General features: G+C 47.3%; 1 protein-coding gene across 3 annotated transcripts in view; it reads left to right on the forward strand.

Moving 5' to 3' along the window:
* The window catches only part of NDUFS1 (NADH:ubiquinone oxidoreductase core subunit S1), a 490,208-nt gene that overhangs the window by 423,827 nt on the left and 41,444 nt on the right, over positions 1-24,937 (forward strand). For all 3 annotated transcript variants that reach the window (XM_069225983.1, XM_069225982.1, XM_069225981.1), the window contains one exon: positions 307-482. In XM_069225983.1, coding sequence (XP_069082084.1) covers positions 307-482 — 176 coding nt within the window. The remainder of the gene's footprint in view (positions 1-306; positions 483-24,937) is intronic.

Genomic DNA, 24,937 nt, shown 5'->3' on the forward strand with positions numbered 1-24,937 from the left:
TCATGCTTTAAAAGGGATTATATCAGCCAGGCAGAGTATTTAAAAATGTTTCCACGAGAATGACATTCACTTCTTTTTAGGTGTTAACAAAATAAAACTATTATTGTTTTTTTGCTTTTTGTGCTACGATTAAAGTGGTATGCTTTATTTGTGACCTTCAGATCAACGCATGTCAATGGCTATTGACTTTTTTTTGCAGGATTTCTATTCAATTGTGATGTGTATATTAGCTAAACTTGTATTCTATTTGTTGTCATGCTAGTCTGCAGCAAGTGGCTGCTTCAATTTTTCTCCTTTACTTCCCAGGACACCACGGTGACGTAGGAGCGCCAATAGCCGATGTTATACTTCCAGGGGCTGCCTACACAGAAAAGTCTGCCACCTATGTCAACACAGAGGGCAGGGCACAGAGGACTATGCTCGCAGTGACACCCCCTGGCATGGCTCGAGAGGACTGGAGGATCATCCGTGCAATCTCAGAGGTACATAGGAAGTTATAGCTAATATAGTTTACTGAGAACCAGGCTTTTGAAATTTTGCTTAGGAATATTAAACTCTGGGTCTGTGACCCATTTGGAAAGCAGTCATAGAGCTTGACATCCAGGGTGCATTGGGAAACTTCCTTTACTCATTGTTTGCTATGCCATAGTCACTGCATGTATTACATGTAAGTCACCCCCACAGCAGGCTTTTAGAGCCCTAAAACAAGGGTGCATTATAATACATGTGAGGGTTCTGTCAAGTTTCGTCAAGACTTGATTAGCAGAGAGAAAAATCTATTTTCAAATCCTACTAGACTTATGGAAAGAAGGGATATATACTAATTGTACATATGAACAATGTATGTATTTCCTTTATCCAGTGCACAAGACTTCATGCTGCAACATTTATTAAACCTCTACTTCCAAGAGTCTAAACAATAGAGAGAGGAGATTGGCACTATTTATGTCTGAGGCATGTGCAGCTGTAGATAAACATGCTGTGCATAAGCCTGCCATTTAGTGTTGGGCTCAGATGTGTGCAAATTGTTTTTCTTCTAAGAAAGTCTTTTTTGTCACGAGGTATTGTGACTCCTCTTGTTAGTAATGCACTTGTCATAGACTCCATTGTTTGTTTTCTTCCGCTGCCGGGTTAGGGCATGTGCTCTGGTTCGAGACCATTGAAGTGCACTTTCTCGGTTTACACAGTTCCTACCTCCATTGGCATTGTTATCTGTCACATTTCTGTTTCCCTTTCATTCAGTTATATGGCTCCTGAATCGACTGAGTGGTTTTTCCACCGACCTGGGGCCCATGTGGGCCTTCGCCATTCTGGGCCTTTCTGCAGTCCATAGGCATATCTCCCCCATCATGCTCACACAACGGTGGAACAGACTTCTTTCCGCTACGGTCTTCGATGTCAAGCAAAATACTCTCGGACCGATCTCCATCAGTCCTGCGGGTTTTTGTCATTTCCCTGAGCACAATGAGGCTGATTGTAGTGCTTGCTGCTCCTACTGTTTGAAGAAACTCTTTGTGACCGTCTGGCTTGACAACTCGAAATATCACGAAGAAGCAGAGAGGCCGCACTGGACCTTATAGGCCCAGAGGTCATAGAAGGGGAACATCATGCTGAAGCTTCAGCCGTGGACAAAAGGACGTTCACCCTCCTCCATCTCATTGATTAAGAAAACATTGAGGCCGACTACTTCTGCAGCGGCCGCTCCCGTCTCGGTGCTGAAACCATCTGCGTCAGAGCCAAGACCATCAGCGCCCTGCAGCAAGTTTGGTCATGGATCGGTGACTGTCCAACCAATTCTTTGTGAATTACAAGAAGAAATCGAGACCTGCCAGAAACACTTGATGATCTGTCCCCATACAGGCCGAGTCCTCACCCACCCTCCTGCTACTCAACTATCTAAACAGCGACTGTCCTTTGAAGAAGCCTTAGATATGCCACCTCCTCCAAAGAAGCACAAGAGAATGCACAATGCTACAAGCACTTTACATCTTAATATTACACCACCCCTACCTGCTCTACAATGCTCACCCCACCTCCTCCTTCTCCAGCAGACCTTAAATCATACCTACCTCAAGGGTTACCTCATTCAGATATATGGCGACAGGGCTATTGGGACACTTTTGACATCCCACCGCAGGATGATCCCTAGGATACCTATAACATTCATCCATCACTGGATACAGATTCTGACCTATGCCATGCAAAACCCTCCCCTCCCGATGATATCACTTCCTACTACAATCTCATTGGTAGGTATGCCACCTTCCATAAAGTAGACCTGCTTACTGAGCCTCTATAGGATGATTTCCTTTCAAATTTTTTGTTCCACACAACTTTCTGCTCAGTACCTCCTCATGCTCAAAAGCATGCTCTGTCACACACCAGACATCTTTCACAACCCAGTTCAAGCGAGGGTCATTACACCAAGTGTGAATAAGAAATATAAAGCTTCCTTAACTGGCCCAGTATACATCCAGGGTCACCTTCTACTTGACTCTCTAGTGGTAGCTACTGCAGAAAAAAGAGCTGCGAGAGCACTGGTGATGCTCCTCCACCAGATAAGGAGCGCAAAAGGATAGATGCTGCAGGCAGCAGGGTAGCCATACAGCCGGCCAATCTTTGGCAGATTGCCAACTCTATTGGCCTGCTTTCTCCGTATGACCTGGCCCACTGGGACAAAATAGAGGAACTCCTCCTATATCTCCCAGATGAACACGAGGAGAGAGGCTATGAGATCGTCTCTGATGGGAAGCATATCTCAAACAACACCATACACTGTGCCATCGATGCTGCAGATACTGCCGCAAGGGGGGTTAACTCTAATATCCTTTTATGTAGGCATACATGGCTCCATGTCTCCAGCTTCAAACCGGAAGTCCAGCAAAACCTACTTAATCTGCCTTTCGATGGGGAACATCTTTTTGGCCCACAGATAGATAACCTTATTAGAAAAAATCAAACAGGACAATGAAACATCGAAAGCAATGGGTGCACTACAAACTCCTACCCGTTGGTTGTGGCTGTTTTTGAGGCTCATCTTACTGTTGAGGCTCCAAAACCACTTTTCCTGAAAGTTCCACATCATACCAGTGACCACAAAGCCAAATACCTCCCCAGAGGCTATTTTCGAGGCTTCTACAGAGGGATTAATTGAAAAGGCGTCTGTCCCGAAGGAACTGCCGCCACCAGTAAGCTCTGACTTGACTCTTAATTCCTCCCCGATCACATAATACCTGTCGGGGTCATCTTCAAGGGTTCTTTCCCGCTTGGCAGAAAGTCACTAACAACCAGTGGGTGATATATATTATCCAGCATGGTTACTGTTTTGGGTCCAATTTTTACAACTCCCAACATTCCACCTGGCAAGTAAATTCTCCCCACAACAACAAAGGTTACTCAGGGAAGAGATCGAAGTGTTCCTGCTAAAATAATCTATAGAATCTGTGCCTCATCATCAGCTGGATATGGACGTTTACTCGCTATAATTCCTCATCCCCAAAAAGGACGAGTCCCTCAGACAAGTATTGGATCTAAATGAATGCATTCTCTCAGAGCACTTTCACATGGTCACTCCTCAGGATTTTATCCGCTATTACAAAAGGGCAACGTCATGGCCGCACTCAGCCTCAAGTACGCCTACTTCCACATTCCAATACATCCTGCACAACACCAGTACCTCAGAGTTCTAGTAAGCGGACAGCATTACCAGTTTAAAATACTCCCCTTCAGCGTCACTACCGCACCCAGGGTGTAAGGAAATGCCTCCTTGGTATGGTTACCCCCTGACTTTTTACCTTTGCTGATGCCAAGTTATGATTTGAAAGTGTGCTGAGGCCTGCTAACCAGGCCCCAGCACCAGTGTTCTTTCCCTAACCTGTACCTTTGTTTCCACAATTGTCACACCCTGGCATCCAGGTAAGTCCCTTGTAACCTGGACACAAAGGGCCCTGTTGCCAGGGAAGGTCTCTAAGGGCTGCAGCATGTCTTATGCCACCCTAGGGACCCCTCACTCAGCACAGACACACTGCTCGCCAGCTTGTGTGTGCTGGTGGGGAGAAAATGACTAAGTCGACATGGCACTCCCCTCAGGGTGCCATGCCAACCTCACTCTGCCTGTGGTATAGATAAGTCACCCCTCTAGCAGGCCTTACAGCCCTAAGGCAGGGTGCACTATACCACAGGTGAGAGCATAGGTGCATGAGCACTATGCCCCTACAGTGTCTAAGCAAAACCTTAGACATTGTAAGTGCAGGGTATCCATATGAGTATATGGTCTGTGAGTCTGTCATACACAAACTCCACAGCACCATAGTGGCTACACTGAAAACTGGGAAGTTTGGTATCAAACTTCTCAGCACAATAAATGCACACTGATGCCAGTGTACATTTTATTGTAAAATACACCCAGAGGGCACCTTAGAGATGCCCCCTGAAAACCTACCCAACTTCCAGTGTGGGCTGACTAGTTTTGCCAGCCTGCCACACACCAGACATGTTGCTGGCCACATGGGGAGAGTGACTTTGTCACTCTGTGGCTAGTAACAAAGCCTGTACTGGGTGGAAGTGCTTCTCACCTCCCCCTACAGGAACTGTAACACCTGGCGGTGAGCCTCAAAGGCTCACCCCCTTTGTTACAGCGCCACAGGGCATCCCAGCTAGTGGAGATGCCCACCCCCTCCGGCCACGGCCCCACTTTTGGCGGCACGGCCGGAGGAGATAATGAGAAAAACAAGGAGGAGTCACTGGCCAGTCAGGACAACCCCTAAGGTGTCCTGAGCTGAGGTGACTGACTTTTAGAAATCCTCCATCTTGCAGATGGATGATTCCCCCAATAAGATTAGGGATGTGCCCACCTCCCCTCAGGGAGGAGGCACACAGAGGGTGTAGCCACCCTCAGGGCTAGTAGCCATTGGCTACTAACCTCCCAGACCTAAACACACCCCTAATTTGAGTATTTAGGGGCCCCCAGAACCTAGGAAGACAGATTCCTTCAACCTGAAGATGAAGAAGGACTGCTGACCTGAAAGCCCTGCAGAGAAGACGGAGACACCAACTGCTTTGGCCCCAGCCCTACCGGCCTGTCTCCCCACTTCAAGAAAAACTGCAACAGCGACGCATCCCCCAGGGTCCAGCGACCTCTGAAGCCTCAGAGGACTACCCTGCATCTAAAAGGACCAAGAACTCCCGAGGACAGCGGCCCTGTTCCAAAGAAACTGCAACTTTGCAACAAAGAAGCAACTTTTAAAGACCACACGTTTCCTGCCGGAAGTGTGAGACTTTCCACTCTGCACACGACGCCCCCGGCTCGACCTGTGGAAAACCAACACTACAGGGAGGACTCCCCGGCGACTGCGAGCCCGTGAGTAGCCAGAGTTGACCTCCCCTGAGCTCCCACAGCGACTCCTGCAGAGGGAATCCAGAGGCTCCCCCTGACCGCGACTGCCTGCTTCAAAGAACCCAGCGCCTGGTAAAGACACTGCACCCGCAGCCCCCAGGACCTGAAGGATCCGACCTCCAGTGCAGGAGCCACCCCCAGGTGGCCCTCTCCCTTGCCCAGGTGGTGGCTACCCCAAGGACCCCCCTTGCCTGCCTACTTCGCTGAAGAGACCCCTGGGTCTCCCATTGAAACCTATTGCAAACCTGATGCCTGTTTGCACTCTGCACCCGGCCGCCCCTGTGCCGCTGAGGGTGTACTTTTTGTGCTGACTTGTGTCCCTCACCCCCCGGTGCCCTACAAAACCCCCCTGGTGTGCCCTCCGAAGATGCGGGTACTTACCTGCTGGCAGACTAGAACCGGGGCACCCTCTTCACCATTGAAGCCTATGCGTTTTGGGCGCCACTTTGACCTCTGCACCTGACCGGCCCTGAGCTGCTGGTGTGGTAACTTTGGGGTTGCCCTGAACCCCCAACGGTGGGCTACCTTGGACCCAACTTTGAACCCTGTAAGTGCTTTACTTACCTGAACAACTAACAAATACTTACCTCCCCCAGGAACTGTTGAATTTTGCACTGTCTACTTTTAAAATAGCTTATTCCCATTTTTTGCCAAAACTGTACATGTTATTTTGTTGATTAAAAGTTCCTAAGATACCCGAGTGAAATACCTTTCATTTAAAGTATTGATTGTAAATCTTGAACCTGTGGTTCTTAAAATAAACTAAGAAAATATATGTTCGATGGCATATGTTGCTGCAGATACACATGTTTCGCACAGTCCGCTGCCTGGTGTTGGGCTTGGAGTATTACAAGTTGTTTTTCTTCGAAGAAGTCTTTTTTGGTCACGGGACCGAAGGACTCCTCCCTCTTCGGCTCCATTGCGCATGGGCGTCGACTCCATCTTAGATTGTTTTTTTCCGCTGTCGGGTTTGGACGTATTCCTTTTCGCTCCGTGTTTCGGTTCGGAAAGTTAGTCAGAATCTCGGAAGAAAGCGTCGGTATTGTTCCGTTCGGTATCGGGATAGTTAGGTACATCGACACCGATCATCGGAAGACTTTGGGGTAGCTTCGATTCCCCCATCGGGGCCTGGTCGGCCCGACCGCGTGCGACATCGAAGACGATGGAACGGACCCCGTTTCATTTCTGCCCAAAATGTCACAGTAAGTATCCTTATACAGATCAGCACTTGGTCTGTAACTTGTGCTTGTCCCCCGAGCACAAGGAGGATACCTGTGAGGCCTGTCGAGCCTTCCGGTCCAGAAAAACACTCCGGGACCGAAGAGCCAGGCGTCTACAAATGGCGTCCACGCCAACAAAACAACGTTTCGACGACGAAGAGGAAACATTCTCGGTTCCGGAATCAGAATCCGGAGACTCCGACGTCGAACAACAGCAACAAAAAGTGAGTAAGACGTCGAAAATTAAAACCATCGAGAAGACAAAAGCCCAGGGGACGCCACTGCCAACAGGCCATGGCTCGACCCATAAAACCGGCGACCCGTCGAAGGCGCCGAAAAAGGGCACGCCCATAGCGAAGACACCCGACTCCGGTCGAGGGACTGCCATGGAGCAACCTCGGAGCCGAGATAGCGGCTCCGAGAGGCAAAAATAAGATGCCGGCACCGAAAAACATCGGCACCGAGACACACTGCCGAAAGCCACAAAAATTCTGTCGGTGCCGAAGCCGAAAAAAGATTCTCTCTCGGCGCCGAAAAGTTCCACACCTTCATCCTACACAGAGGAACAAGGAATAAGTGGCCAGATGCACAGATTTGGACAAGAGCTCCAAAGTGTAGAATCAGACTACACACAAAAGAGACTGTACATCCAGCAAGACACAGGGAAGATATCAACCCTTCCCCCAATAATAAGGAAAAGAAGGATCGGACTTCTCAAGGATGACGCACAACCACAAGCCAAAGTGGTTAAAAAAGTCACGCCTCCGCCCTCTCCACCACAACAGGCATCGCCGGCACAAACACCGCCACAAATGCACTCACCAGCGCAAACTACCATAAGTCAAGATAATCAGGATCAAGACGCTTGGGACCTATATGACACCCCAGTGCCGGACAATGATCCCGATTCATACCCCACAAAGCCGTCACCGCCAGAGGACAGTACCTCATACTCGCAACTGGTGGCTAGGGCTGCAGAATTCCACAATGTCCAACTGCATTCCGATCCTATAGAGGATGATTTTTTATTTAACACCCTCTCGGCTACACATAGCCAATATCAATGTCTCCCAATGCTACCAGGGATGTTACGGCACGCAAAACAAATTTTTGAAGAGCCCGTAAAATCAAGAGCCATCACCCCAAGGGTGGATAAGAAATACAAACCACCACCCACAGACCCAGTGTTTATTACTTCGCAGTTACCACCTGACTCCGTAGTAGTAGGGGCAGCTCGCAAGAGAGCAAATTCCCATACATCTGGCGACGCCCCACCTCCGGACAAAGAAAGCAGAAAATTTGATGCGGCAGGAAAAAGAGTAGCATCACAGGCAGCCAACCAGTGGCGCATCGCAAATTCTCAAGCGCTGCTGGCCAGATATGACCACGCACACTGGGATGAGATGCAACTTCTCGTAGACCATCTTCCCCAGGAATACCAAAAAAGGGCGCAGCAAATAGTTGAAGAGGGACAAACGATCTCAAACAATCAAATCCGCTCTTCACTGGACGCAGCCGATACTGCAGCGAGAACAGTCAACACTGCTGTCACCATAAGGAGACACGCTTGGCTCCGCACTTCAGGCTTCAAACCTGAAATCCAGCAGGCTGTCCTTAATATGCCCTTCAACGAGAAACAACTTTTTGGCCCTGAAGTGGACACAGCCATTGAAAAACTTAAAAAGGACACAGACACGGCCAAAGCCCATGGGCGCACTCTACTCCCCGCAGAGCAGAGGCTCTTTTAGAAAAACTCCATTTAGAGGGGGGTTTCGTGGCCAACCCACAGACACCACCAGCCAACAAACAAGAACCACACCATATCAGGGTTCATTCCAAAGGGGAGGTTTCAGGGGATATAGAGGGGGTCAATTCCCAAGGAGTAGGGGAAGATTCCAGACTCCAAAAACACCTCCACCTAAACAGTGACTTTCAAGTCACACAACCCCTTCACTCAACACCAGTGGGGGGAAGACTAAGCCAATTCTACCAATCTTGGCAGCAGATTAAAACAGACAATTGGGTATTAGCAATAATCCAACATGGCTATTGCATAGAATTCCACAAATTCCCACCAAACATCCCTCTAAAAACACGCAAAATGTCACCACAACATTTAGAACTTTTAGGACTAAAAGTTCAAGCACTACTGCAAAAGGATGCAATAGAGTTAGTACCAGTACAACAAAAAAACACAGGAGTTTACTCCCTGTACTTTCTAATTCCAAAAAAAGACAAAACATTAAGACCAATATTAGATCTCAGGACACTAAATACCTACATCATATCGGACCACTTTCACATGGTCACACTACAAGACATCATTCCACTGCTCAAACAGCAAGATTACATGACCACATTAGACCTAAAAGATGCGTACTTTCATATACCGATACACCCTTCTCACAGAAAGTACCTAAGGTTCGTATTCAAAGGAATACATTACCAATTCAAAGTGTTGCCATTCGGAATAACAACTGCACCAAGAGTGTTCACAAAATGTCTAGCAGTAGTAGCAGCACATATCAGGAGACAACAGATACATGTGTTTCCTTACCTGGACGATTGGCTAATCAAAACCAACACAGTAAAAAAGTGCACAAACGACACCACATATGTCATACAAACCCTTCACAAACTGGGTTTCTCCATCAACTATACAAAATCACACCTCGAACCGTGTCAGACACAACAATATCTAGGAGCAACCATCAACACATCAAAGGGAATTGCCACTCCAAGTCCACAAAGAGTGCAAGCATTCCACAAGGTAATAAGTGCTATGTTTCCAAACCAAAAGATACAAGCAAAATTTGTGCTAAAACTTCTAGGCATGATGTCATCATTCATAGCCATTGTCCCAAACGCAAGACTACACATGCAACCCTTACAACAGTGCCTAGCATCACAATGGTCACAGGCACAGGGTCAACTTCAAGATCTGGTGTTGGTAGACCGCCAAACATACCTCTCGCTTCTATGGTGGAACAGCAACAATTTAAACAAAGGGCGGACATTTCAGGACCCAGTGCCTCAATACGTTATAACAACAGATGCTTCCATGACAGGGTGGGGAGCACACCTCAATCACCACAGCATTCAAGGACAATGGGATGTACACCAAACAAAATTTCATATCAATTACCTAGAACTGTTAGCAGTATTTCTAGCGTTAAAAGCCTTTCAACCCATAATAACACACAAATACATTCTTGTCAAAACAGACAACATGACAACAATGTATTATTTAAACAAACAAGGAGGAACACACTCAACACAATTGTGCCTCCTAACACAAAAAATATGGCAGTGGGCGATTCACAACAACATTCGCCTAATAGCACAATTTATTCCAGGGATCCAAAACCTACTAGCAGACAACCTTTCGCGAGACCACCAACAAGTCCACGAATGGGAAATTCACCCCCAAGTTCTGAACAAGTACTTTCAAATTTGGGGAACACCCCAGATAGATTTGTTCGCAACAAAAGAAAACGCAAAATGCCAAAACTTCGCATCCAGGTACCCACACCGCGAATCACAAGGCAATGCTCTATGGATGAGTTGGTCAGGGATATTTGCATACGCTTTTCCCCCTCTCCCTCTCCTTCCATATCTAGTAAACAAGTTGAGTCAAAACCAACTCAAACTCATACTGATAGCACCCACATGGGCAAGACAACCTTGGTATACAACTCTACTAGACCTTTCACTAGTACCGCATGTCAAACTACCCAACAGACCAGATCTGTTAACACAACACAAACAACAGATCAGGCATCCAAACCCAGCATCATTGAATCTGGCAATTTGGCTCCTGAAATCCTAGAATTCGGACACTTAGACCTCACACAAGAATGCATGGAGGTCATAAAACAAGTTAGAAAAGCTTCCACTAGACACTGCTATGCATCTAAGTGGAAAAGATTTGTTTGCTACTGCCATACCAATCAAATCCAACCATTGCATGCCTCTACAAAGGACATAGTGGGATACTTACTACATTTGCAAAAAGCGAATCTCGCTTTTTCATCTATAAAAATACACCTTGCAGCAATATCTGCTTACCTACAAACTACTCATTCATCGTCTCTATTTAGAATACCAGTTATTAAAGCATTCATGGAAGGGCTAAAAAGAATTATACCACCAAGAACACCACCAGTTCCTTCATGGAACCTTAACATCGTCTTAACAAGACTCATGGGTCCACCTTTCGAACCCATGCATTCCTGTGAAATGCAATATCTAACCTGGAAAGTCGCATTTCTCATTGCAATCACATCCCTCAGAAGAGTAAGTGAAATACAGGCATTTACCATACAAGAACCATTTATTCAAATACACAAAAATAAAATAGTTCTAAGAACAAATCCAAAATTTCTACCAAAAGTAATCTCACCATTCCATTTAAATCAAACAGTAGAATTGCCAGTGTTCTTCCCACAACCAGATTCCGTGGCTGAAAGGGCACTACATACATTGGACATCAAAAGAGCACTAATGTACTACATTGACAGAACAAAGCTAATCAGGAAAACAAAACAACTGTTCATAGCTTTTCAAAAACCACACATAGGAAATCCAATCTCTAAACAAGGCATTGCTAGATGGATAGTCAGATGTATTCAAACATGCTATCTTAAAGCCAAAAGAGAATTGCCTATTACACCAAAGGCACACTCAACCAGAAAGAAAGGTGCTACAATGGCCTTTCTAGGAAACATTCCTATGAGCGAAATATGTAAGGCTGCAACCTGGTCTACGCCTCATACATTTACTAAACACTACTGTGTAGACGTACTAAATGCACAACAAGCTACAGTGGGCCAAGCTGTACTAAGAACATTATTCCAAACTATTTCAACTCCTACAGGCTAAACCACCGCTTTTAGGGGAGGTAACTGCTTTATAGTCTATGCGAAACATGTGTATCTGCAGCAACATATGCCATCGAACTGAAAATGTCACTTACCCAGTGTACATCTGTTCGTGGCATTAGTCGCTGCAGATTCACATGTGCCCTCCCGCCTCCCCGGGAAGCCTGTAGCCGTTTAGAAGTAGATCTTAAATCTTAAACATTTGTACATTTGTAAATAATTATTATAAACTTTTTATGTACATACGTATTCACTCCATTGCATGGGCACTATTTATAGCAAACAACTCCATCCTCACCCTCTGCGGGGAAAACAATCTAAGATGGAGTCGACGCCCATGCGCAATGGAGCCGAAGAGGGAGGAGTCCTTCGGTCCCGTGACCAAAAAAGACTTCTTCGAAGAAAAACAACTTGTAATACTCCGAGCCCAACACCAGGCAGCGGACTGTGCGAAACATGTGAATCTGCAGCGACTAATGCCACGAACAGATATACACTGGGTAAGTGACATTTTCATTTTCTATATAAAAACCTATTGGCCTGGAATTGTCTTTGAGTGTGTGTTCCTCATTTATTGCCTGTGTATGTACAACAAATGCTTAACACTACCCTCTGATAAACCTACTGCTCGACCACACTACCACAAAATAGAGCATTAGAATTATCTCTTTTTGCTGCTATCTTACCTCTAAGGGGGAACCCTTGGACTCTGTGCATGCTATTTCTTACTTTGAAATAGTACATACAGAGCCAACTTCCTACACAGGCTCTTTACCAGGTATCGTGCGATAGTGGTCGCTCACCTATGCATTCATGGAATCCATGTCTTTTCCTATCTGGAAAATTGGCTCATCAAAAATGTGACTGGTCTAAAACGTCACCGACAATCTCTGGTCACAATTAACCTACTTCACGAACTAGGCTTTACCATCAGCACTACAAAATTCCATCTCCAAACCCTTCAGATCCAACCGTATCTAGGAACAATTCTCAATTCAGAGATAGGCGTAGCCTACCCAAATGCTGCCAAGATACAATTCTTTTAGGCACTCATTTCTCTATTTCAACCAAATCAACAAGTTAAAGTCAAGACAGTTATGCATCTCCTAGGCATGAGGGCCTCAGCCATCACTTATATTGCCCCATGCAAGGTTACTTATTCATCCTTAACAGGAGTGCTTAGCGCATCTTTGGGCTCAAGCGGAGGGTTAATGGGAAGATCTAGTGTTGCTCGGCCATCAAACTTGCCACTCTCTGCAGTGGCGGAACACCAAAAACTTGTTAAAGAGACGGCCATTCCTAAACCCATTATTGTAGAGGACCATAGCAATGATCGCCTTCCTTACAATATGGGGAGGGCATTCACAGAATTTGACCGTCCAAGGTCAGTGGAATGCCAATCAATGAACTCGCCACATAAATCACCCAGAACTACTAGCTATTCACCTTGTGTTGAAAGCCTTCCTTCCTAATTTATTGGCAACATGACAGTCCTGTATTACTTTAAGAAACAAGGGGGCACCAGATCCTGTCCGCTCTTTCTCCCCTCACCCAGAACATTTGGCAATGGGCTCTCCATCACAAGATCCACTTCTTAGCAGAATACTTGCAAGGAGTGGAGAACAACTTTGCCAATCTCCTCGGCAGTATGCAGCAACGTGTCTATGAATGGGAACTCTACCTGCAAGTCCTCCATCACTACTTCCAACATCTGGGAGTACCAGATATACATTTATTTGCCATAGCAGAAAACGCCAAATGCCCAAACTTTGCCTCCGGGTTCCCACAGTCCAAGGGCAATGGACTATGATTAAGTTGGTCAGGGATATTTGCTTACGCTTTTCCTCCTCTCCCCCGGCTTCCATTTGTGGTTTGTAGACTTCTGCAGACATCTCTCACTGTCATCCTGGTGGCTCCCATGTGGGTGCACACAACAGCCATGGTTCACCACCCTCCTCCAGCTCTCAGTGGTCACACACAGGACATTCCCCAACAGGCAGGACCTTCTCACAATGAACCGTGGAGTAATAAAGCACTGGGATTCCAGGTCTCTTAACCTTGCAATCTGGCTCCTGAAGTCTTAGAATTTGGATACCTTAATCTCCCACCAGAATGTGTGGCCACTCTTAAAGAAGCACACAGGCCTACTACTCGTGCCTGTTAAACTGCTAAATGGAAAAGATTTGTTCAGTATTTATTCATTCCAAACCTATTGGTCTCTTATTAGCCAAAGTACAAGCCATTGCCTTCTACCTGTTTGGAAGTGAAACTCCTGGTTTAGCTTTCACATCCATAAGACTACACCTGGCAGTTGTAGCTGCTTATCTTCAGAACAGAAACACATTTCCCTATTCCAAATTCCTGTCATTAAAGCCTTCCTAGAAAGTCTCAAGAGTCATTCCACTTTGGGTCCCACCAGCCCGACCTGCTGGTGGTACCCAAAGTATTGACAAGATAAATGGGCCCCTCCACTCCTGCCATCTCCAGTTTCTTTCTTGGAAGATAAGTTTGTTTTGTCGCCGTCACTTCCCTTAGATGTGTCAGTGAGCTTCAGGCACTAACCTTGGAAGATCCCTTGTTCCAAACACACACAGATAGGGTTGCACAGCTTCATCTCAATTTATTGAACTCTCTGTATTTTTCTCAACCTGACTCAGTTGCGGAACGGGCTCTCCATACATTAGATGTTAAACGAGCCCTCATGTATTATATTGACAGAACTAAATAATTTAGAAAAACACAAAAGCTTTTTGTTGCTTTCTTCGAACCTAATACAGGGAAAGCCATTTCTAAATCATGCATTGTCAGATGGATCATTACATGCATCCAGACATGCTATGCTAAAGCTAATGGGACCTTAACTATCCCTCCTCAAGCCCATTCCACTAGTTTGTATGGCCTTTCTTGCAGTTTCTTTTTGCTGATATTTGTAAAGCAGCTACATGGTCAACACCACATACTTATACAAAACATTATTGTGTGGATGTACTAGCTCGCCAACAAGCCAGTGGTGGTCAGAAGGTTCTTCATACACTTTTCCAAACCACTGCAACTCCTACAGGGTAGCCACTGCTATTTTGGGAGAACTCCTTTATGTTCTTTGCACAGCAAATGTATCCACAGCCACACATATTGTGAACTGAAAAAGTTACTTATCCAGTAAGCATCTGTTTTTGGCATGTAGTGCTGTAGATTCAAATGCACCCACACTCCTCCTCGGACACCTGGGTTAGTGGCAGTCAATCTAATGTTTCTTACTTTCCTCTTGGCATGGCCGTCTCTCTATAATACGTTTTGCTTCACATCTCATCCTCACCTGCTATACAGTAAAACAGTCTAACAATGGAGTAGATGGCCATGCACATTACCAACAAGAGGAGTCACAAAACCTTGTGACTAAAAGATGTTCTTCAAAGGAAAACAACTTGCACACATCCTAGCCCAACACTAGATGGCAGGGTTATGCACAGCATGTGAATCTACAGCACTACATGCCACAAACAGTGCTTTCTGGGTAAGAAACATCTTCCTTACTGTGGAAAGAAATAACCCTTATTCTAAGAGGGATGCCTTCTCGTCGGGGAATGATTCAGTGAAAAGTGTTCCACCAATCATTTCCATGAAGGCAGTGCAAAAAGGAAAACATGGGGTTTCCAAAACTGGACAACTTTCAAACTAATGAACATCCACCCACCTTCTCAAAGGGAAAAAAATTGAGTTTTCTCCAGAAAACACTTGTGGAAAGACAACCACAACCTGTGCAAAAAATCCAGCTCCCTTTGATGCCCTCACTGTATTGCCGTCCACACTGAGTGAACTCTGTTATCCTTGGCGAAAGCAAAGAAAAAGCCACCTTTGTAGATAGCATCCTTACTGTCACCTGTGGGACAGGCCTCATTGACAACCAGGCCCTTGTCGACGAAGTCCCCAAGGTTGTCTCTCTGTCCACCATTGATGGCAACCCTGTCGACAATGCCTTATCTTTCACTGGTGAAATCTAGGTATGATGCCTACTACCTCATTACAGACAACCTTTTTGATAATACCATGGACTACTGAGTTTTCAATGCCAATAACCTTTTCACCTGTTAAGATGACGGCAGCCTCCCTACCTAGATTCTGGACTCTGAGCAGGAGGTAGATCTCAGCAACCAGGGCACCTCAAAGGCGGACTAGAGTCCTACGCAGTTGGAAGTGTTACATCCCTGATTTTTAGGAAAGGCCTCCTCAGACTTATAATAAGAAACCAGACGTCATGCAGGTGCCTGTGTTGTTTTTGTCAACTTTTCAGCAAATAATGGGTGCTTTTCAAAGTTAACGTCCTCCGCAGCCTGATGAGCAGCCTACGCCTGTGTCGCCATCACCCCCAGCCATACCTTCTCCACCATCTTGGCCTCCTTTAATCCTATGAAGATACCTCCTAGAGCAGCCCCTCTGGTCCTGTAAACACCATGGGGATGTAGGCTTATCAGATTCTGAATATTTCAATCTGACAGACTTACAGTAGCAGATTCCTTACCTTTGAATTTCCCAAGCCTTCTGACTGGATTCAGAGATTTTTCTTGAGCAGTTCCCCTGAACACTGTTAAGTGGCGTTGATAAGCTCCCCGTCTGTGGTTGGTGGCGCCCTCACTAGATATGACATGGTATATAGGCACCACACAAGCGCACTGACGTCAGTTCTTTTCTTTCCGTGCCAGCCAGTGCTGATCCAAAGAGTGCTACCTCTCAGTCAGTTTTTGACTGGCCTTTTTTTGATTTTTGTTGAAGATTTTTTCGAGTTTTCTACCCATGGTGCATCGAAAATGTCATCAAGGAACACTGGGTTAAAGCCCTGTGGTTCATATCATCGGCGATATCTGTGACGGATCCACACCTCTGGTATCTTCGGTGCCTGGAACTCCACCACAACTCAAAGTCGTGCTCAGAGTGTCTGGCCATGTATCCAGCATTGAGGGAGAGCAGTCCCTGAAGCTGATGGCAGCCTGACGCTCGACTCCACACAAGGTGGAGGTCTTGGTCTAGAGAAAGGTCCTGGTATCGGTCACAGAGTCCTCCATCGTCGTTGTTCCACTCCAAGTCCTTGGAGCAATGGAGTAAGCTGAGACACAAGAATAAACCTAATTAGTCGAATCATTCTTTGACTTCTCCTTGTCCGTCGGCCGGCAATACAAGTGAGTGTCAACGTTCTAGGCCTCGCTCTGAGAAGCCTGTGCCGACTTGGCACCTATTATAGTTTACAAGAGCTGGAGCAACCCCTGCTTAATCAAGAGTTCCATCCTATGAGACCATGTGCCTTATTTATGGGCAGTCGACACAGCTGTAGTCCTTCAGGCCCCACAGAGACTTTGGGTTCCATGCCTGGGGCTTCAGCGCCGAGGGGCACTCATTGATCCAGTCCTGGATCCACACTGACTACAGTCGTACCACTCTGACCGACACCGATGCTCCTGGCACTGCCTGCACCCATAGACCGAGTCATCCGCATTCTTATTCCCGATTCCAACACAGCCGGATGAGCGTTGAACGATATGTCGGTTCCTGAGCCCCTTTCTTATGGGCTAGGTTACAGTGGGGAATGGAAGAGGATGCTGGACCCTTTAGAATACCAGCTCCAAGATCCTATGGACTGAGTTGTATAGACTTGCTTGAAGCAAGCGGACTGGATAAGTCTCCAGATACTGTCATGCGTTCTATCTCTACTGTGGTACGGAGGAGGGAGCTTCCTATTCCATGGTGGTGAGAAGAGCAGCTGAGGTCCTGGACCTTGGATTGCCTTTGGTAGTTATCAGGACTAACCTTCTGACAGAGGTGCTTCAGCTTGTAGCTTCTTCCTCGGAACCCATGCTCCCCTTTGATGAAGCCCTCATGGATGTCCTACAGAGTACCTGGTCCAAACCCAGGAAAACCCCACCTTTTAGAGCATGATTATCCAAGACTCCACTTGCCGGGGCGTGTTCCCTTCTGCACGCCTGGATAGGGAATCCAAATGTTGGATAGGCTGGGGAAGAACATTTCTTTCTTCCACTAGCCTAGCATTGAGGTCTGTGAACATCTCATGCCTTTTGGGCCGTTACTCCCACACACTGGAGGGTTATGGTTGTACAAGTGCTGCCACAAGTCGCGTAGGAAGCGGGGGCTGTGCTTTCTCAGGTAGTTGCCATTTAGAGACAGATGAAGAAAAGTTCACCACGCATTGCGGACTGAACATGACTGACTCACTGGACAGAGTGGCTTCATCGACAGTGGCCCTGAGGCACCATGTCTGGCGGAGGACATCTGGCTTTTCAGGAGATGTCCAGGCTACTTTGGTGGACATGCCCTTTTGATGGCACCCATCTCTTCAGAGACAGGACATACTCTGCACTCAAGCACTTCAAGGATTCTCAACCTAAGGCCAGTTACTTGGGCCTCGCAGTGACCCCTTCTCCCCCTCAGTCTGCCTTTTGTGGCAATCGAAGGGGCCTCCACCTATGTCCATTCCTGGCCAGCCACTGTGTCACACATGCTTGACTTCGTGACTGCATGGGATTCACTGACCTCGTGGATCAGGGAGCCAGCAGTCTGCCTCCCCCCACCAGCAGCAGCCTCTAAGCCTTCCTAATCTGGCTCCCCACCTAGGGCCACTCCAAGGCAGGATCTGCCATCATCTGCTTTGCTGGCAATCCATCACGTCAGACAGGTGGGTTTTGCCGATGGGAGCTACTCCCTTTTCTTCGAGACTACCCCTCCATCCATGCCACCATTCTACTATCAGATGACTGAGGATCATCTGTCCCTTTTCCACAAGGAAGTTATGGCTCTTTTGGCCAAAGGAGCCATAGAGAGAGTTCCCGTGCTAGAAGTAGGTTGTGGTTGCTATTGCCGCTACTTTCTGATACCAAAAAAGGACAAGCGCCTGCACCCTATCCTAGACCTTTGATCCCTCAATCTCTTCCTCAAAAAAGAGAAGTTCAAAATACTCACTATGGCTCAGGGTCTGCCTGCCCTGGACCCAGGAGACTGGATGGTAGCGTTGACCTACCTGTCCACAGACATTACTGTAAGAGGCTGGACTGGCTTGTAGTGGGTACCAAGGGGTACTTACACTTTGCACCAGGCCCAGGTATCCCTTATTAGTGTAGAGGGGTGTCTAGCAGCTTAGGCTGATAGAAAAGGTAGCTTAGCAGAGCAGCTTAGGCGCAACTAGGAGACGAGTGAAGCTCCTACAGTACCACTAGTGTCATATGCACAATATCATAAGAAAACACAATACACAGATATACTAAAAATAAAGGTACTTTATTTTTATGACAATATGCCAAAGTATCTCGGTGAGTACCCTCAGTATGAGGATAGCAAATATACACAAGATATATGTACACAATACCAAAATATGCAGTAATAGCAATAGAAAACAGTGCAAACAATGTATAGTCACAATAGAATGCAATGGGGGCACATAGGGATAGGGGCAACACAAACCATATACTCTAGAAGTGGAATGCGAACCACGAATGGACCCCAAACCTTTGTGACCTTGTAGAGGGTCGCTGGGACTGTAAGAAAACAGTGAGGGTTAGAAAAATAGCCCACCCCAAGACCCTGAAAAGTGGGTGCAAAGTGCACCTAAGTTCCCCAAAGAGCACAGAAGTCGTGATAGGGGAATTCTGCAAGGAAGACCAACACTAGCAATGCAACAACGATGGATTTCCTGAATTGAGTACCTGTGGAACAAGGGGACCAAGTCCAAGAGTCACGATCAAGTCGGGAGTGGGCAGATGCCCAGGAAATGCCAGCTGTGGGTGCAAAGAAGCTGCCACCGGATGGTAGAAGCTGTGGATTCTGCAAGAACGACAAGGGCTAGAAACTTCCCCTTTGGAGGATGGATGTCCCACGTCGTGAAGAGTCGTGCAGAGGTGTTTCCGTGCAGAAAGACCGCAAACAAGCCTTGCTAGCTGCAAGGGTTGCGGTTAGGGTTTTTGGATGCTGCTGTGGCCCAGGAGGGACCAGGATGTCGCCAATTGCGTGAGGAGACAGAGGGGGCGTCCAGCAAGACAAAGAGCCCACTCAGAAGCAAGCAGCACCAGCAGAAGTGCCGGAACAGGCACTATGAAGTGGAGTGAACCGGAGCTCGCCCGAAGTTACAAAGGATGGTCCCACGACGCCGGAGGACAGCTCAGGAGGTCGTGCACCGCAGGCTAGAGTGCCGGGGACCCAGGCTTGGCTGTGCACAAAGGAAAACCTGGAAGAGTGCACAGTAGCCGGAGTAGCTGCAAAACACGCGGTTCCCAGCAATGCAGTCTAGCGTGGGGAGGCAAGGACTTACCTCCACCAAACTTGGACTGAAGAGTCACTGGACTGTGGGAGTCACTTGGACAGAGTTGCTGAGTTCAAGGGACCTCGCTCGTCGGGCTGAGAGGAGACCCAGAGGACCGGTGATGCAGTTCTTTGGTGCCTTCCTGGGCCAAGCCTGGCTGGACCCCAGGAGGACAGAAACCTGTCTGAGGGGTTGGCAGCAGCAGCAGCTGCAGTGAAACCCCGGGAAAGGTAGTTTGGCAGTACCCGGGTCTGAGCTAGAGACTCGGGGGATCATGGAATTGTCTCGCCCAATGGGCGACAATTCCATGATCTTAGACATGTTACATGGCCATGTTTGGAGTTACCATTGTGACGCTATACATATGTCGTGACATATGTATAGGGCACGTGTGTAATGGTGTCCCCGCACTCACAAAGTCCGGGGATTTTGCCCTGAACAATGTGGGAGCACCTTGGCTAGTGCCAGGGTGCCCACACACTAAGTAACTTAGCACCCAACCTTTACCAGGTAAAGGTTAGACATATAGGTGACTTATAAGTTACTTAAGTGCAGTGGTAAATGGCTGTGGAATAACGTGGACGTTATTTCACTCAGGCTGCAAGGCAGGCCTGTGTAAGAATTGTCAGATCTCCCTATGGGTGGCACAAGAAATGCTGCAGCACATAGGGATCTCCTGGAACCCCAATACCCTGGGTACCTCAGTACCATATACTAGGGAATTATAAGGGTGTTCCAGTATGCCAATGTAAATTGGTGAAATTGGTCACTAGCCTGTTAGTGACAATTTGGAAAGAAAATGAGAGAACATAACCACTGAGGTTCTGGATAGCAGAGCCTCAGTGAGACAGTTAGTCATAACACAGGTAACACATACAGGGCACACGTATGAGCACTGGGGCCCTGGCTGGCAGGGTCCCAGTGACACATACAACTAAAACAACATATATACAGTGAAATATGGGGGTAACATGCCAGCCAAGATGGTGCTTTCCTACAATTACCTGCCGTTCAGAGGGCCACAATCACTTCAGTCTTCCCCAGTCTCGACAACTGACTCCCACCTTCAGACTATGGCAGACCACCTGCATTCACTGGGATTCACTATAAACGCGCCGAAGTGCCACCTGACTTCCTCTCAGAGATGATAGCTTTCATCTGAGCTGTTCTGGATACAGTGTAGTTTTGCCCTTATCTTCCCAAGCGGCAAGTTTGTAGAGTTTGTACAGATATCAACTGCCCCCTCAAGAATGAATATATTTACTTGAGGGAACTACAACTGGAAATTATCCTCCTCAAGAGAGTGATAGCAACTGTCCTAAGATTTCAGAGAAAACACAAAATGTATTCCAAATTGGTGAACAAGTTCCTATAAAAACAGTCTTTTCAGATGGTAACACTCAAATAAGTCCTCATGATGCTTCCAGAAAGAAATTACCTGCTCTCCCTGGTTCTTCACAGTGCTTATTTCCTCCACTTCTATGGTGAGGCAGCGCTATCATTTTACGGCGCTTCCATTTAGCCTCATATCAACACTCAGAATTTTCACCAAGTGCCTGCCGCTAGTTGCTGTGTTACATAATGTAACTATACTTGGACCACTAGCTCGTAAAGGCTCCACAAAGCAAAGAGACAAAAGCTTCTATGACCTCCTTCATCAGACTGTTTCACAGGTGTTAACTGACTCTAAACATCAAGTCTTCTATGGAACCACTAACAAAACTTCAATTCTTGGGTGTAACACTAGACACGCAGTTGGGAAATTCTTTTTCCTTGGCAGATAGACGACTTGTGTGACAACACTGTCTTAAGGCACAAAACAGCTGAAGCAGGCACTGCTATGGTGGAAATGCCCCACAAATCTCAATGCAGGCTTCCCATTTCATCCCTCAGACAGAAATACTAATGATAGATACATCCATGGTGGGCAGGGGAGCTCCCATGCAGGAACTGTTGACCAGAGGCCTCTGGTCAGATACAGAAGTATGCTTAAGCTATGTGCCATAAGTCTGTCTCTACAATTGTTCCTCGAGAGTGTCAAATCATGACAAACAACACAAAATTGAAGTTTTAATTCATTAAGTATGGAGAAATTAGATATTTGCCTCTCTTGAAATAGAAATAGCTGCTACATATTAGGCCATCTCCACTAGGCATTGCTCTTGAACACCTACCAAGACACAGAAATAATCAAGCAGACTCATCCAAGAACTGTCAGATAACCAGGAGTGGGAGCTCCACCAGGGTCAAATAAACAAAATTTTCCACAAGTGTGGCTGTTCCACACTGGACTTGTTGGCCTCCCTGGGCAATAAGAAATGCAGGTGCTACTCCAGCAGGTTTTGGCAGCTAGGCACCCAGGACAATGCCTTTTCGGTCAAATGGACCAACCTCTTTGTATACACCTTTTGTCCGTTTCCCCCTGATCTCCAGAGTACTGAGGAAGGTGAATGTGGATTGCTGTACCTTGATTCTCATTACCTGGCATGGCCACATCAGCACTGGTACAGCGAGCTCCTAAACCGATCTGCTCTTTTATCAATACCTTTGAAAACGCTTTCTGGGCTCTTGTATATATGCAACGGAGAGCTACTTAATCACAACCTCAAGTCTCTGAACCTGACAGCGTGGCACCTGACCAAATACAGTGTGATCATTTGGATTTGGTAGCGGAATGCAGGAACATTCTGGCATAAGCACTTGGGGCAGCAATTATGAAGACATAACAGCAAGTGGAAAAATATATGTGTTGGTGAAGAGACAAAGGATTCTACCCATTGTCTATGACTGGATCTGAACAAGAGTGGACTCAATACAAGTCAATCTGGTGGCAATATCAAGGTTTAGAATATCAAGACACTTTTTTTCTACTCGATTCTCAAAAAAATAATGATAAACTATAAGGAAATGCCTCCTTGGCATGGTTACCCCCTAACGTTTTGCCTTTGCTGATGCTAAGTTATGATTGAAAGTGTGCTGGGACCCTGCTAACCAGGCCCTTTCCCTAAACTGTACCTTTGTCTCCACAATTGGCACATCACTGGTACTCAGGTAAGTCCCTTGTAACTAGTACCAAGGGCCCTGATGCCAGGGAAGGTCTCTAAGGGCTGCAGCATGTCTTATGCCACCCTAGGGACCCCTCACTCAGCACATGCACACTGCTTCACAGCTTGTGTGTGCTGGTGGGGAGAAAATGACTAAGTCAACATGGCACTCCCCTCAGAGTGCCATGCCAACCTCCCACTGCCTGTGGCATAGGTAAGTCACCCCTCTAGCAGGCCTTACAGCCCTAAGGCAGGGTGCACTATACCACAGGTGAGGGCATATGTGCATGAACACTATGCCCCTACAGTGTCTTATGGCTACCCTGCACTTACAATGTCTAAGGTTTTGCTTAGAGTATATGGGCTGGGAGTTTGTCAAACACGAACTCCACAGTTCCATAATGGCTACACTGAAAACAGGGAAGTTTGGTATCAAACGTCTCAGCACAATAAATGCACACTGATGCCAGTGTGCAATTTATTGTAAAATACACCCACAGGGCATCTTAGAGATGCCCCCTGAAAACATACCCGACTTCCAGTGTAGGCTGACCAGTTCCTGCCAGCCTGCCACACACCAGACATGTTGCTGGCCACATGGGGAGAGTGCCTTTGTCACTCTGTGGCCAGGAACAAAGCCTGTACTGGGTGGAGGTGCTTCTCACCTCCCCCTGCAGGAACTGTTAACACCTGGCGGTGAGCCTCAAAGGTTCACCCCTTTTGTTGCAGCGCCCCAGGGCATCCCAGCTAGTGGGAATGCCCGCCCCTCCAGCCACTGCCCCCACTTTTGGCGGCAAGGCTGGAGGAGATAATTAGAAAAACCAGGAGGAGCCACCCACCAGTCAGGACAGCCCATAAGGTGTCCTAAGCTGAGGTGACTCCTGCTTTTAGAAATCCTCCATCTTGAGAGTGGAGGATTCCCCCAATAGGATTAGGGATGTGCTCCCCTCCCCACAGGTTTGAGGCACAAAGAGGGTGTAGCCACCCTCAAGGCCATTGGCTACTGCCCTCCCAGACCTAAACACGCCCCTAAATTCAGTATTTAGGGGCACCCCAGAACCTAGGAAACTAGATTCCTGCAACCTTAACAAGAAGAAGGACTGCTGACCTGAAGCCCTGCAGAGAAGACGGAGACGACAATTGCCTTGGCCCCAGCCCTACCGGCCTGTCTCCCAACTTTGAAGGAAACTGCAACAGTGACGCATCTAACAGGGCCAGCGACCTCTGAAGCCTCGGAGGACTGCCCTGGACTAAGGGACCAAGAAACTCCCGTGAACAGCGGCCCTGTTCAAAAACGTGCAACTTCTTTGCAACAAAGAAACAACTTTAAAGACTTCCCACTCTGCACCGACGCCCCTGACTCGACCTGCAGAAACCCAACACCTCAGGGAGGACTCCCCGGCGACTGCGAGCCTGTGAGTAACTAGAGACGTTCCCCCTGAACCCCCACAGCGACGCCTGCAGAGTATCCAGAGGCTCCCCCTGACCGCGACTGCCTGTAACAAGGGACCCAACGCCTGGAACCAACACTGCACCTGCAGCCCCCAGGACATGAAGGAACCGAACTCCAGTGCAGGAGCGACCCCCAGGCGACTCTCTGCCTAGCCCAGGTGGTGGCTGCCCCAAGGAGCCCCCACCGTGCCTGCCTGCATTGTTGATGTGACCCCCGGGTCCCTCTATTACTTCCTATACAAAACCCGACGCCTGTTTGCACTCTGCACCCGGCCGCCCCTGTGCCGCTGAGGGTGTACTTTCTGTGCCTTCTTGTGTCCCCCCCGGTGCCCTACAAAACCCCCCTGGCCTGCCCCCGAGGACGCAAGTACTTACCTGATGGCAGACTGGAACCGGGGCACCCCTGTTCTCCATAGAAGCCTATGTGTTTTGGGCACCTCTTTGACCGCTGCACCTGACCGACCCTGAGCTGCTGGTGTGGTAACTTTGGGGTTGCCCGAGACTTGTAAGTGTTTTACTTACTTCCAAAACTAACCTTTACTTACCTCCCCCAGGAACTGTTGATTTTTGCACTGTCCACTTTGAAAATAGCTTATTGCCATTTTTACAAAGAATATGTGATATTGCTTTTATTCAAAGTTCCTAAA

Source organism: Pleurodeles waltl, chromosome 3_1 (assembly GCF_031143425.1).
Source record: "Pleurodeles waltl isolate 20211129_DDA chromosome 3_1, aPleWal1.hap1.20221129, whole genome shotgun sequence".
NCBI lineage: Eukaryota > Metazoa > Chordata > Amphibia > Caudata > Salamandridae > Pleurodeles > Pleurodeles waltl.